This window comes from Diaphorina citri, unplaced genomic scaffold (genome assembly GCF_000475195.1).
Source record: "Diaphorina citri unplaced genomic scaffold, Diaci psyllid genome assembly version 1.1 scaffold4376, whole genome shotgun sequence".
In the NCBI taxonomy this organism is placed as follows: Eukaryota; Metazoa; Arthropoda; class Insecta; order Hemiptera; family Psyllidae; genus Diaphorina; species Diaphorina citri.
The window spans coordinates 6,631-18,457 of record NW_007381775.1 but is presented as its reverse complement, the minus strand read 5'-3'; the positions used below and the strand labels follow the sequence as shown (position 1 = coordinate 18,457).

The 11,827-nt window shown below is 41.1% G+C and overlaps 2 protein-coding genes across 2 annotated transcripts in view; both read left to right on the top strand.

Annotated features, from left to right (window-relative positions):
- Positions 1-1,814, top strand: LOC103521007 (protein artemis-like). Its single transcript, XM_008486112.2, has 2 exons — positions 1-48; positions 248-1,814. The coding sequence occupies exon 2, from the start codon at positions 334-336 to the stop codon at positions 1,501-1,503; it is 1,170 nt and encodes a 389-aa protein (XP_008484334.1). The 5' UTR covers positions 1-48; positions 248-333; the 3' UTR covers positions 1,504-1,814.
- The window catches only part of LOC103521006 (ATP-dependent RNA helicase DDX54-like), a gene marked incomplete at its 3' end in the record, with an annotated part of 16,910 nt that continues 6,625 nt past the window's right edge, over positions 1,543-11,827 (top strand). Inside the window, exons 1-9 of the mRNA XM_026831883.1 lie at positions 1,543-1,568; positions 1,897-2,212; positions 2,804-2,860; positions 2,902-2,959; positions 3,481-3,627; positions 7,365-7,563; positions 8,075-8,123; positions 8,305-8,524; positions 8,927-9,131. Coding sequence (XP_026687684.1) covers positions 1,543-1,568; positions 1,897-2,212; positions 2,804-2,860; positions 2,902-2,959; positions 3,481-3,627; positions 7,365-7,563; positions 8,075-8,123; positions 8,305-8,524; positions 8,927-9,131 — 1,277 coding nt within the window. The remainder of the gene's footprint in view (positions 1,569-1,896; positions 2,213-2,803; positions 2,861-2,901; positions 2,960-3,480; positions 3,628-7,364; positions 7,564-8,074; positions 8,124-8,304; positions 8,525-8,926; positions 9,132-11,827) is intronic.

The window sequence follows — 11,827 nt, the reverse complement described above, 5'->3', positions numbered from 1 at the left end:
TTCTTCATTCCGTGTTATCTGTGGTCTTCTATACACCTCTTATTATTGGTAAGTATCTTATCATAAATACTCTTTTCGTAGGATGTTTAGGAGCTATATTTTTCTTCACCTACAACTTGCTATGGAAGGCAGGTATCTCTTACCTGTTAGTAGCTATCAGCATCTAACATCAAGACATCAATCCGAACAGTGATAACACCAGTGTACTGTTAATCATTAAAAAGCAATCATCATTGTCTGATTGCAGAATATTGTTGACCAAAGCATAGTGTCATGCATCTAAACTTCCTCTGAACTGATTGTAAAGACACCAATGTAGTTGAACCAACTACAATGTCGACATTCAAAGGCCTGTTTGATGAGGAGGAACTAAAACACATTGCTGCGGATTACTTTGAGCCTAGTGTTCGACATTGTGAAGCATTCTTCCTCTCTCATGCACATATGGATCATATGTCAGGCCTTAACAGCAGCTTTGGACACTTGTTAAAACAAAACCCAGAGAAGAAGATCTATTGTTCTCTCATCACGAAAGAGTTTTTCTCTAAACTGGACATTTCTTCAGGGTTTGACATGAATAGTCTAGTTGTATTGGACATAGGAGTACCTCATCTATTGACAGTATGTGGAGGGTATTTGACTGTCACTCTAATACCTGCAGGTCACTGTCCTGGTTCAGTCATGTTCCTGTTTGAGATTCAAAACATTTGTGTTCTTTTCACTGGAGACTTTAGATATGATGCCAAAGATATCAGCAAACTGAAGGTATTGAAATGTTCAGATGGAACATTGAAGAAAATAGATAACATCTATTTGGACACCACATTTGCCTATGAAGAATACAAACACTTTCCTTCCAGAGATCAGAGCCTTCAGGCTATTTTAACAGAAATTAAGAAATGGCTGAAAGAAGACAAGAACAATGTTGTAAACCTACAATTACCTGCAAGATTTGCCTACGAATTTGTATTTGTCTCTATTCATCAGATGTTGAACAGCAAAGTCCATGTGACACCAGCTAAACTAGAATTGTATAAGAATATTAGTGATATCATAGGAAGTATTACAGGAGACCCTAGTGTTAGAATACATGCATGTTCAGCTCAAGCTTCCTGTGTGAGAGGACAAGGTAAACATCCACTAACTATCAGATTATGTACCATGCTCTTCAAAGATTCCTTTGTTCAGAACTATGGTGGAGGTTTGTACAAGAACTGTGATTCATCAGAGATAAAGATTTTCTATGCAACCCACTCCTCACTGAATGAACTAAGGACATTTGTGAAATATCTCTCTCCTAGGAAGGTAACCCCATTTGTCATTCAGCCTGGCACTGGTGTCAACTTGGAAATACTCATTGATCGTGTTACAAAAACACCTGAAGTACCAACAAAATCTTCTCAACCTATTGATTCAAAGGCTTCAAGTACTCAGTCACCTTTGAAAAAGAAACCGGTCATATTTATGAACACAAATTCTCGCTCTCAAATCAGTCTGAAGTAGATTTTTTAACCGGCCTAGTTAGCTTGGAGGGTAGCACTAATGCCCTATAACTTCCTAGGTCACGGGTACGATTTCCGCCCGGAAAGATTCGTAGATTCATAAAAGCTTAACCCATCTTTTCGGGCTGTTGCCCCTACACCTACGACTCAATGTGGGCTTTTTGTGTATAACCAGACACTAGTATCAACAGCCTATTGATCTCGGTAAGTTACTTTACAACTAACTGTAATTAACTCACATGAAGGTGTAAACGCTTCGATTTGCGAAACACTTCGCCAGAAGACATGAGAAGATGAAGGTACCTGATCCGCTCGACTCCCTGTATGGAAAATCCTTAATACTTTACGTTTTTTACTTTGGTAAGCAAAACGAAAATTGTCTTTCATATTGCAGACTGTTTGAAATGGGTTTCGGTGAGCAGCTCACAGAAATCATCAACCGTCTACCGGACGCCCGGCAAACCCTCCTGTTTTCCGCCACCCTCCCCAAAGTCCTTGTTCAGTTTGCCCGTGCTGGATTATCAGATCCGGTTCTCATTCGATTGGACGTGGAGAACAAAATTCCGGATACGCTCCAGCTGGGGTACTTCAGCTGTAGGCCGGATGAAAAGGAGGCAGCCCTGTTGTGTTTGCTGAAGCATGTGATACCGGAGAACGCTATGACTGTTGTGTTCACGGCGACCAAGTATCATGTGGAGTATGTACATAAGGTAAGCTCAGCTACTCACTCTTGTGTGTGGCGGAAAAAGCTTCCGAGCTTACTTATACGACACACAGACACAGACTACACGAGTCCAATGCAGCAGTTGTTTCATTGCTACAAAATAAAAACGATTGTGAAACACTCTTTTAGTTCAGTTTTCAGACCATCTGAAAGACCTAGGTTGGAAAGTACTCACCTAGGTCTGTCAGATACTCAGAGCGTGAGTAGAAAGAGGATAATGTATGCACCCTGAAATTTTAACTGTGCTTTATAGCAGTACAAAATTACACAATAATAGGCATTTCTGAGATCACATTGGCAGGATTAGCATACGTTACGATTTATCTAGTCGCAAATTTTTGCTATCTTATCGGCCAAGTGAATTGAAATAATGGAAAATTTCAATTCTTTAATCCTCCTAACCTTACCACGAAACAACTGCTACATTAGACGCATGTGGCCTGTGTCGTAGCATGCCCATCCCGTAGTATGCCTCTCATCAGATGGGCGAGAAGAAATTGAAATAATAGAAAATTTCAATTTTTTAATCCTCCTCACCTTACCACATTAATTATTTACTTCTTCCTTTTTGTTTCAGATTCTAGGACTAGCAGGTATCTCGTCCACATACATTTATTCTGACTTGGATCCCCAGGTGGTCTGATTCGGGCTTCGTACAAATCGGATCGGTACAAGCGGTGGAAGGACAAGAACAAGATTTCCGATGATGCTGATGATGAGGAGAAGATAAGCAGTAAGTATTGTTGTATTGTAGCGTCCTACCCTAATGTAATAGAAAGTACAAACACTCACTGAGCAGGTTAAAGCGGACTTGCATAGTAGGAATAGTGGTGAATGGCCAAAAATGGCCTGCATTCGTGAGAGCAGGCCAAAAATGACCTTTTAGGCGACCAGAATAATTATGACCATTACAAGGGTTCAAAAGTTGGGAGAAGGTAAGATCACTCTATTTTGCATGGTGCCAAATATTTGTCATGTATTTGCCATCAAATAATCTTCTTTGGCAAGTATCAAAAATGACTGTCACCAAACGCAAAATTGGGCTAAAGTTATTTGAGGATCAGACTCTTTGGTACTGTTTGGACAAGTATTTATCCAAATATTTGGCACTGCCTAATAGTGTGGTCTTGCCTTTAGGTTACAAGAAGTGAGTATGTACCTGTTTATAGGACAATAATCAAAGCATCTCACCGTTTAGGTACCTACTACATATTGGGAACCGGTAATATAATCCATGTCATTTTCTCGTTCCAGTGCTATCGAATATTCCACAACGCTTCAGACAGAACAGAACGCTTAGTAAGACCGCTGCTCTAATGAGGCATAAGAGAAAACTCCATGAACCTATCATCAGTGGCTTCAAGAAGAAAAGAGAAGAATTTATACTCGCTAAGAAAGCTGGTAAGTTGATTTTTTTTTTTATCTTTTCTAAAGAGGGAATTGTAAATGCTAGGGTCTTATCGTCCCGAATTCGAAGAGACAAGGAATACAGGATAGAAGAAAGCCAGCCTTTTGAGAACGAACATTATCCGTTCAGGACGAAATCCGTCCCGGGCGGGAATCGAACCCGCTGCCTAGCGCTTACAAGGCAAACGAGCCAAGCTGACTAGGCTGGCACTCCTTCGTTCTTTCGTCCGAAATTTTCATTTACTTAACGACAGTATACCTGCCTCGGTGGTGTAGTGGTCAAGACGCTCGCCTGGTAAACAGGAGGGCGTGGGTTTAATCCCAGCCAAGGTATGGAATTTTATCCTTAAAATAACTAAGTAATAAGCACTATTATTATTACTTTTACATTTTTTTTTCCATGAACTTATTACACAACTTAAATTGTTCTCAGATGCCAATGAAAACCAGAAGGAAGACAGTGGATCCCGAGTTGGTTTAGAATCGAGTAATGTGGATGATATCGAGTCTACGTTTGGACAGAATGTAGTTCATATGAGCAAGAAGAAGAAAAGAGAGGAGCGGGCCGCTAGGAAAGTAGACAGTGAATTCTATATCCCGTATAAACCCAGTGACCAGTACACAGAGCAAGGGTGAGTGATTTTAATTCCTTTTGCTTACATTAGGGATTAGGAAACCTGTACAATATCATGAGAAAGTATTTTAATCGGTCCAACTACTCAATGTGTTTTCACACTGGGAAACATTTGTATCTTAAATTTTGACGACGAGCTACCCACCCACATTGCCCCAGATGGCCACCCATCCAAAATACTATCAACGCGCAAAGTTTCTTAACTTCAGTGATCCATCAGCAACTGGTGCTATCACCGCGCCAATGGCTTTTTATTGGGTCAAAGTTCGATTTCACTGGCCTTAAGGCTCGTCTCACATTGGAAGCGTAGACGCGCTACTTTTAGTAGCGGGTAAGTCGCCTGCAAAACCAAACCTATGAAAATGAGAGAGACCCTCGAATATTATAGGCTTTCTATCATTTTCATAGGTTTGACTACGCGCTACTAAAGGTCGCTCGTCTGAGAAAAGCCTAAAGCCAATGTTTGCTCCCAAAATAAGGTCAAACTAACGTGATCTCTTTTCTTCCAGGCTCTCACTCACAGATTTCAAGCAGGACACCAGTCGTATCGCTCTGGATCTAGTAGGAGACTCTACGGAAATGATTCACAAGCAACGGCAGAGCGTACGCAAGTGGGATCCGGCTAAGAAGAAGTACGTTCAGGAAAGTCGTCTTAGTTGGGGAAAGCTCCCGGAAAACCGTCTTAGTTGGGTATATTTGGAATCAGGAGACCTTTCCGCGTCTTTTGGCACCAGTTCCAGCCATGTACCTTATGAGGTAAATTTTGGCCCCGTTTGGGACATTTCAAAGCCGTCTTATTTGGGGAAAGCCCCCAGTAAACCGTCTTAGTTGAGTATTTTTGGAATCAGGAGACCTTTCCGCGTCTGTTGACATCAATTCCAGCCATGTACCTTATGAGGTAAATTTGTGCCCCGTTTTGCGATTTTTACCCTCTTCCCCAGGGATAAAGCCCCCGGTTTGGCCACTAAGACTCATATTTTTGAAATGTACTCGCCAACCCCCATCAGATCCATAGGAAGAAAATTTTGTACCTTATGAGGTAGAAAAAATGTACCTCAGCTCCGGCTCTATAAGCGGGGCGGCGGTGAAACAGTGAAACACTCATCTTTTTTAATAAAAAAAGAGGTTTAATAGAGGAAATTGTAACTGCTAAGGATAAGTCTAGAAATCGAAGAGAGAAGGAAGCCAACCGTTCCGAGAACGAACATTATCCGGTCAGGATAAAATCCGTTTCGGGAGGGAATCGAACCCGCGGCCTAGCGCCTACAAGGCAGACACGCTACCAACCCAGCTAACTAGGCTGGCAATAAAAGCTTGACAATCAGATAAACGGAAATGAAAGCCCCTGTAAACCCAAATCCTTAATACTTTACGTTTTTTACTTTGGTAAGCAAAGGGAAAATTGTCTTTCATATTGCAGACTGTTTGAAATGGGTTTCGGTGAGCAGCTCACAGAAATCATCAACCGTCTACCGGACGCCCGGCAAACCCTCCTGTTTTCCGCCACCCTCCCCAAAGTCCTTGTTCAGTTTGCCCGTGCTGGATTATCAGATCCGGTTCTCATTCGATTGGACGTGGAGAACAAAATTCCGGATACGCTCCAAAACAGCAGGCCAAGAAAGCCAAAGCGAAAGCAAGTAAACGAGGCAAATTCTGAAGGGTCCTTTGAAAGCCTTTATGTGATCTTCTTTCCGTCGGTAGGTCTATCAGCCATTTGGGACATGTATGCCGGAAAAAATTTCCGAATGCAGTCTTCAAACTGTGAGAGACCTTTAGGCTAGCCACTCACTATGAGGTAGACCTGACGACAGGCACACCTGTCAGGTCTACCTGATAGTGAGTGGCAGACCTAGGTTTGTCAAACGTTCGGGACATGTGTGTCGGAAAAAATTCCGACTTTAGTCTTCAAACTGTGAGAGACTTGTAGCCGGAAGCTTTTTCAAGGTCCGACTCTGTACTTGAGTGGCATGCATGAGATAGGCATAGTTTTTAGTGTTGGTAACTATCTTTACAATGTGATATACCTATAACTAGCTACCTAGCTTCAAAACATATTAATACCTTCATTGTGTAAGGTAGCGCAGTGGTTAAGGTGCTCGCCTCCTGGGTGAGAAGGTTCGGGTTTGAATCCCAACCAAGATTTTGGCGTGCCTGAGAGATTTGAGAGCTTGTTTTAAGGGCAACACGCTAATGAAACAAAAATTTGAATAAAGAAAATGAACAGGATAGAATTAACTTAAAATGCATAAAATAATATAAATATATATTTTAATTCTTTGTACAACTTGTTACAAATGCAATGCGTTCTTCTTACTTCTAATCAAATTTCAGCTCTACAAATTGAGGGTGGTATGAAAAACATCTACTAAAAGAATCATCATAAACTTCTAAACCTTTCATCATATAAACAAAAGAAAATATGGGAGAACGCCGCCCCCAAAAAGGGGAAGTCTATGCTGAAATTCGAGCAACTGGACCCATGGAAATGAGAAAATATAGACCTCCTCTATTTCCTGATTGCCTATTAGAAATTGTCTTGAACAACGAAACCTAAACCATCTACGTATTTAGATTTAGTGAAAATAGGGGAAGGAAAGTTACAGGGGAAATCAGTGAACAGGGCCCTCAGTAATATGAAATAAGAGACCTCCTTTACTTCCTAATTGCCTATTTAGAATAATACTCTTTTGAAAATCACAGCCTATTTGCACATTATCTCTCAGGTCAAATATTAATCCCCTCAACCAACCCTGACCATCGATCTGGTACGCCTAAGAAATATCGATTCATGGCAGACTGGAACCTCTTCCTATATTCATCTGGCGACACAATGGTCGGCAACTTTCCTTGTCCTCCTAACAAGCCTGACTTCTTTACCATCGTCTCAATCTTCTTATCCCAAGTGAAAGTTCTAATGTAATCAATCATCCCTACTACAAGTTCCATGTTCGTGTCATCTATGCCAAGCAATAGAGAGTAATCCATGACATGTTGATTAGCTAGGAACTGCGTATCATTGTTAATAGCTTGCATGAGGATAAACTTGGAATGGGGATGAATGTATAAAGGAGACTCGCTTATCATATTATGTTCTCAGATGCCAATGAAAACCAGAAGGAAGACAGTGGATCCCGAGTTGGTTTAGAATCGAGTAATGTGGACGATATCGAGTCTACGTTTGGACAGAATGTAGTTCATATGAGCAAGAAGAAGAAAAGAGAGGAGCGGGCCGCTAGGAAAGTAGACAGTGAATTCTATATCCCGTATAAACCCAGTGACCAGTACACAGAGCAAGGGTGAGTGATTTTAATTCCTTTTGCTTACATTAGGGATTAGGAAACCTGTACAATATCATGAGAAAGTATTTTAATCGGTCCAACTACTCAATGTGTTTTCACACTGGGAAACATTTGTATCTTAAATTTTGACGACGAGCTACCCACCCACATTGCCCCAGATGGCCACCCATCCAAAATACTATCAACGCGCAAAGTTTCTTAACTTCAGTGATCCATCAGCAACTGGTGCTATCACCGCGCCAATGGCTTTTTATTGGGTCAAAGTTCGATTTCACTGGCCTTAAGGCTCGTCTCACATTGGAAGCGTAGACGCGCTACTTTTAGTAGCGGGTAAGTCGCCTGCAAAACCAAACCTATGAAAATGAGAGAGACCCTCGAATATTATAGGCTTTCTATCATTTTCATAGGTTTGACTACGCGCTACTAAAGGTCGCTCGTCTGAGAAAAGCCTAAAGCCAATGTTTGCTCCCAAAATAAGGTCAAACTAACGTGATCTCTTTTCTTCCAGGCTCTCACTCACAGATTTCAAGCAGGACACCAGTCGTATCGCTCTGGATCTAGTATGGGTCAAAGTTCGATTTCACTGGCCTTAAGGCTCGTCTCTTGCCAGCCTAGTTAGCTTGGTTGGTGGCGCGTCTGCCTTGTAAGCGCTAGGCCGCGGGTTCGATTCCCGTCCAAGGCGGATTTTATCCTGATGGGATAATGTTCGTTCTCGAAACGGCTGGCTTTCCTCCTATCCTAGTAGGAGACTCTACGGAAATGATTCACAAGCAACGGCAGAGCGTACGCAAGTGGGATCCGGCTAAGAAGAAGTACGTTCAGGTGACGGATGATGTGAAGATGGTGCGGTCTGAGTCAGGTGGTCTGATTCGGGCTTCGTACAAATCGGATCGGTACAAGCGGTGGAAGGACAAGAACAAGATTTCCGATGATGCTGATGATGAAGAGAAGATAAGCAGTAAGTATTGTTTTATTGTAGCCTTCTACCCTGATGTAATAGAAAACTTACCGAGGCAGGTCAAGGCGGACTTGCCTCGGCATAATAATAGTAGTTGTGAAAGGTCAAAAATGGCCTGAATTCGTGAGAAAAGGCCAAAAATGACCTTTCAGGTGATAAGGGCCGGCCAATGCCAGAAATAAGTATGGCCCTGAGAAGGGTCATAAGTCTTTTCCTACTACCTCTAGAACTTTATAGAATTAAAAAAAATCCCAGCCGTTCAAAAGTTGGGAGAAGGTGGTGTATTGTACAGTTAGGTAGCAAGAAGCAAGTTAGGACAATAATCAAAGCATCTCACCGTTTAGGTACCTACTACATATTGGGAACCGGTAATATAATCCTCATGTCATTTTCTCGTTCCAGTGCTTTCGAATATTCCACAACGCTTCAGACAGAACAGAACGTCAGACACACGAAACAACATCGTCAAAGATCGAGACACCATTTTGAAGCAGAGGAAAATCAAAGAGCGACGGCGAGAGAGAGATGGCATGTCGAAGGAGAAACGAAGACAGAAACAGCAGGCCAAGAAAGCCAAAGCGAAAGCAAGTAAACGAGGCAAGTTCTGAGGGGTCCTTTGAAAGCCTTCATGTGATCTTCCAAGAAAGCCAAAGCGAAAGCAAGTAAACGAGGCAAATTCTGAAGGGTCCTTTGAAAGCCTTTATGTGATCTTCTTTGCGTGTCCGTGAGATAGGCATACCTACCTTAAGTGATATAATTATTACTAGGAACCTAGGAAAGCTAGCTTATGTTGCTATGTTTAGCAGCATCCTCATTGTGTAAGTTAGTGGAGTGGTTAAGGTACTCGCCTTCTGAGCGGGAAGGTCCGGGTTTGAATCCCAACCAAGTGTTTGGCATCCCTGAGTGGTTTGAGAGCTAAAGGGTAAGACCCTAAATAAACATGCCTATAAAGAAAATGAACAGGATAAAATCAACTCAAAATGCATAAAATAAAATAAATATATTTTAATTCTTTGTACAAGTTGTTACAAATGCAATGTGTTCTTCTTAGTTCTAATCAAATTTCAGCACAGTGGTATGAAAAACATCTACAAAAACGAAGCATCATAAATTTGTGAACCTATCAAGTAAACCAAAGAAAATATCGGAGAACGCTGCCCCCAAACAGGGGAAGTCTATGCTGAAATTCGAGGAACAGGACCCATGGAAATGAGAAAATATAGACCTCCTCTATTTCCTGATTGCCTATTAGAAATTGTCTTGAACAACGAAACCTAAACCATCTACGTATTTAGATTTAGTGAAAATAGGGGAAGGAAAGTTACAGGGGAAATCAGTGAACAGGGCCCTCAGTAATATGAAATAAGAGACCTCCTTTACTTCCTAATTGCCTATTAGAAATTGTCTTTTCCAACGAAAACAGTTCTGCCAGGGCATTTCTAATAGGCAATTAGGAAATAAAGGAGGTCTCTTTTCCAAATTAGGTACTCTAGGCTAGTCTGTTCGACCCCTTTTATTTCATAATTGCCTATTAGATCAGATTCGATCTTTCTCCGAAGACTGTAAATAAACACTCCCAAAGGTGAAAAGAGACCTCCTTGATTTCCTAATTGCCTATTAGAAATTGTCTTTTCCAACGTAAACGGTTCTGCCGAGCACTTCTAATAGGCAATTAGGAAATAAAGAAGGTCGAATAGAGCACTTAGTAATATGAAAGAAAGACCTCCCTTATTTCCTAACTGCCTATTAGGAATGCTCTGGGAAAACTGTCTGATTCTCCAGGGACAATTTCTAATAGGCAATTAGGAAGTAAAGGAGGTCTCTTTTCGCCTTTGGGAGGGTTTATTTATAGTCTTAGGGGAAAGGTCGAATTTGATCGAATAGGAAATTATGAAATAAAGGGGATCTCTTTTTCCCCTTTACTGTGGGTCCTGTTGTTCGAAAAATCACAGATTTCCTTCCTTTCAAATGGGTCCCGTTTACAAAATTTAGCCAACAACTTTTGCTCATTCTAGGAGACCCGTTCACAAAATTTAATTTACGTATTCGAACTGATCGTACTTGGGAGCTCGTTCCTTTTGATTCGTGGGGTCCGTTGTCGAATTTTTTTGTTTAATAACAGTTTGTAGGTACCTGCAGATGTGGGAAAAATACAAGACGACAGATATTTTCTAAACAATAGAACAAAGTACATTTATCTTCGTTTCAGCAAATAGGTATACAGGTAAAGTACATACATAAATATCTAGAGATGTACATATGTACATAATGTTGTATTGCGGAGTCTGAGGAGAAACAAATCAAAGTACATTCGAGTTAATTGAATTCAAAATATATCATGTCAATGACTCTACATGTGGCTTCAGTTTTTAATTTCACAAGGAACGATTTACATTTGAGTTTCGAAAAGTTGTGTAGAAAATTGTAGAAAGTAGCAAAACTTACATAAACAACAGACGAAAAGGGACTTTCCTACTAGGGCAATTCTTGAAAAGGTGTTATATTTTACAAGTGAATGTGGGACGTACTTTAGGATTTTATTACAATTCTCCTAAAAATAATTCCCTTCTACGGTGTGAAGTAGAACATCTAGAATTGGAATAGGTCAATGGTAGAATAATCTCTGTCATAGGTAAAATCTATTTCATTCTACTCACTCTTGTTAGGACGTATACTGGCTGTGCTATCTTCCAAGTTGAGGTCCAAATGGAACGAGGACGTAGAGTTGGAGGAATGTATTCGCAAAGGATCAACAGGGCTGGACTCCTCCTCATCTTGACACACTATCGTATACAGAGCATCCAATGAGAACTTGGAATCCCCTGCACCACTACCAGGGCCGGATATGCACTTGATATATTCACTGTCAAACAGGGCCTGCGCTATCATTTCTGCTTGCGCCGCCTGAAAGCAAATGAGAGGTTTTGGAACCTTTAGGTTAGAATGACGCACTGAGAATGAGGATGCTGACGTAGCGAGTCTACGGGAGCTGACAAGAATGGATGAGAATAGCAGGATGAAGTGATAAGTGAACAAAACCGAAAGTGACTGAACGTGACCAAGAAAATACAAGATAGAGATGTACAGTGGTAGGGGCATGTGATGAGCAATCAATATTCAATTTTTTCAATGTATTCAGAAGTTTAAACTTCCCGCATTAGGCTTGGACTTGGATCGCGAATGTTCCGTCCGTTGATTGGGAGGTTCGAGGGTGAAAAAGAAGCCAATGTAGAGCAAGAAGCAGTGAAGGTGAACATAGACAGAGTGCAGAAAAGTTAACTGTATAAGACGTAGAGCTAAGAG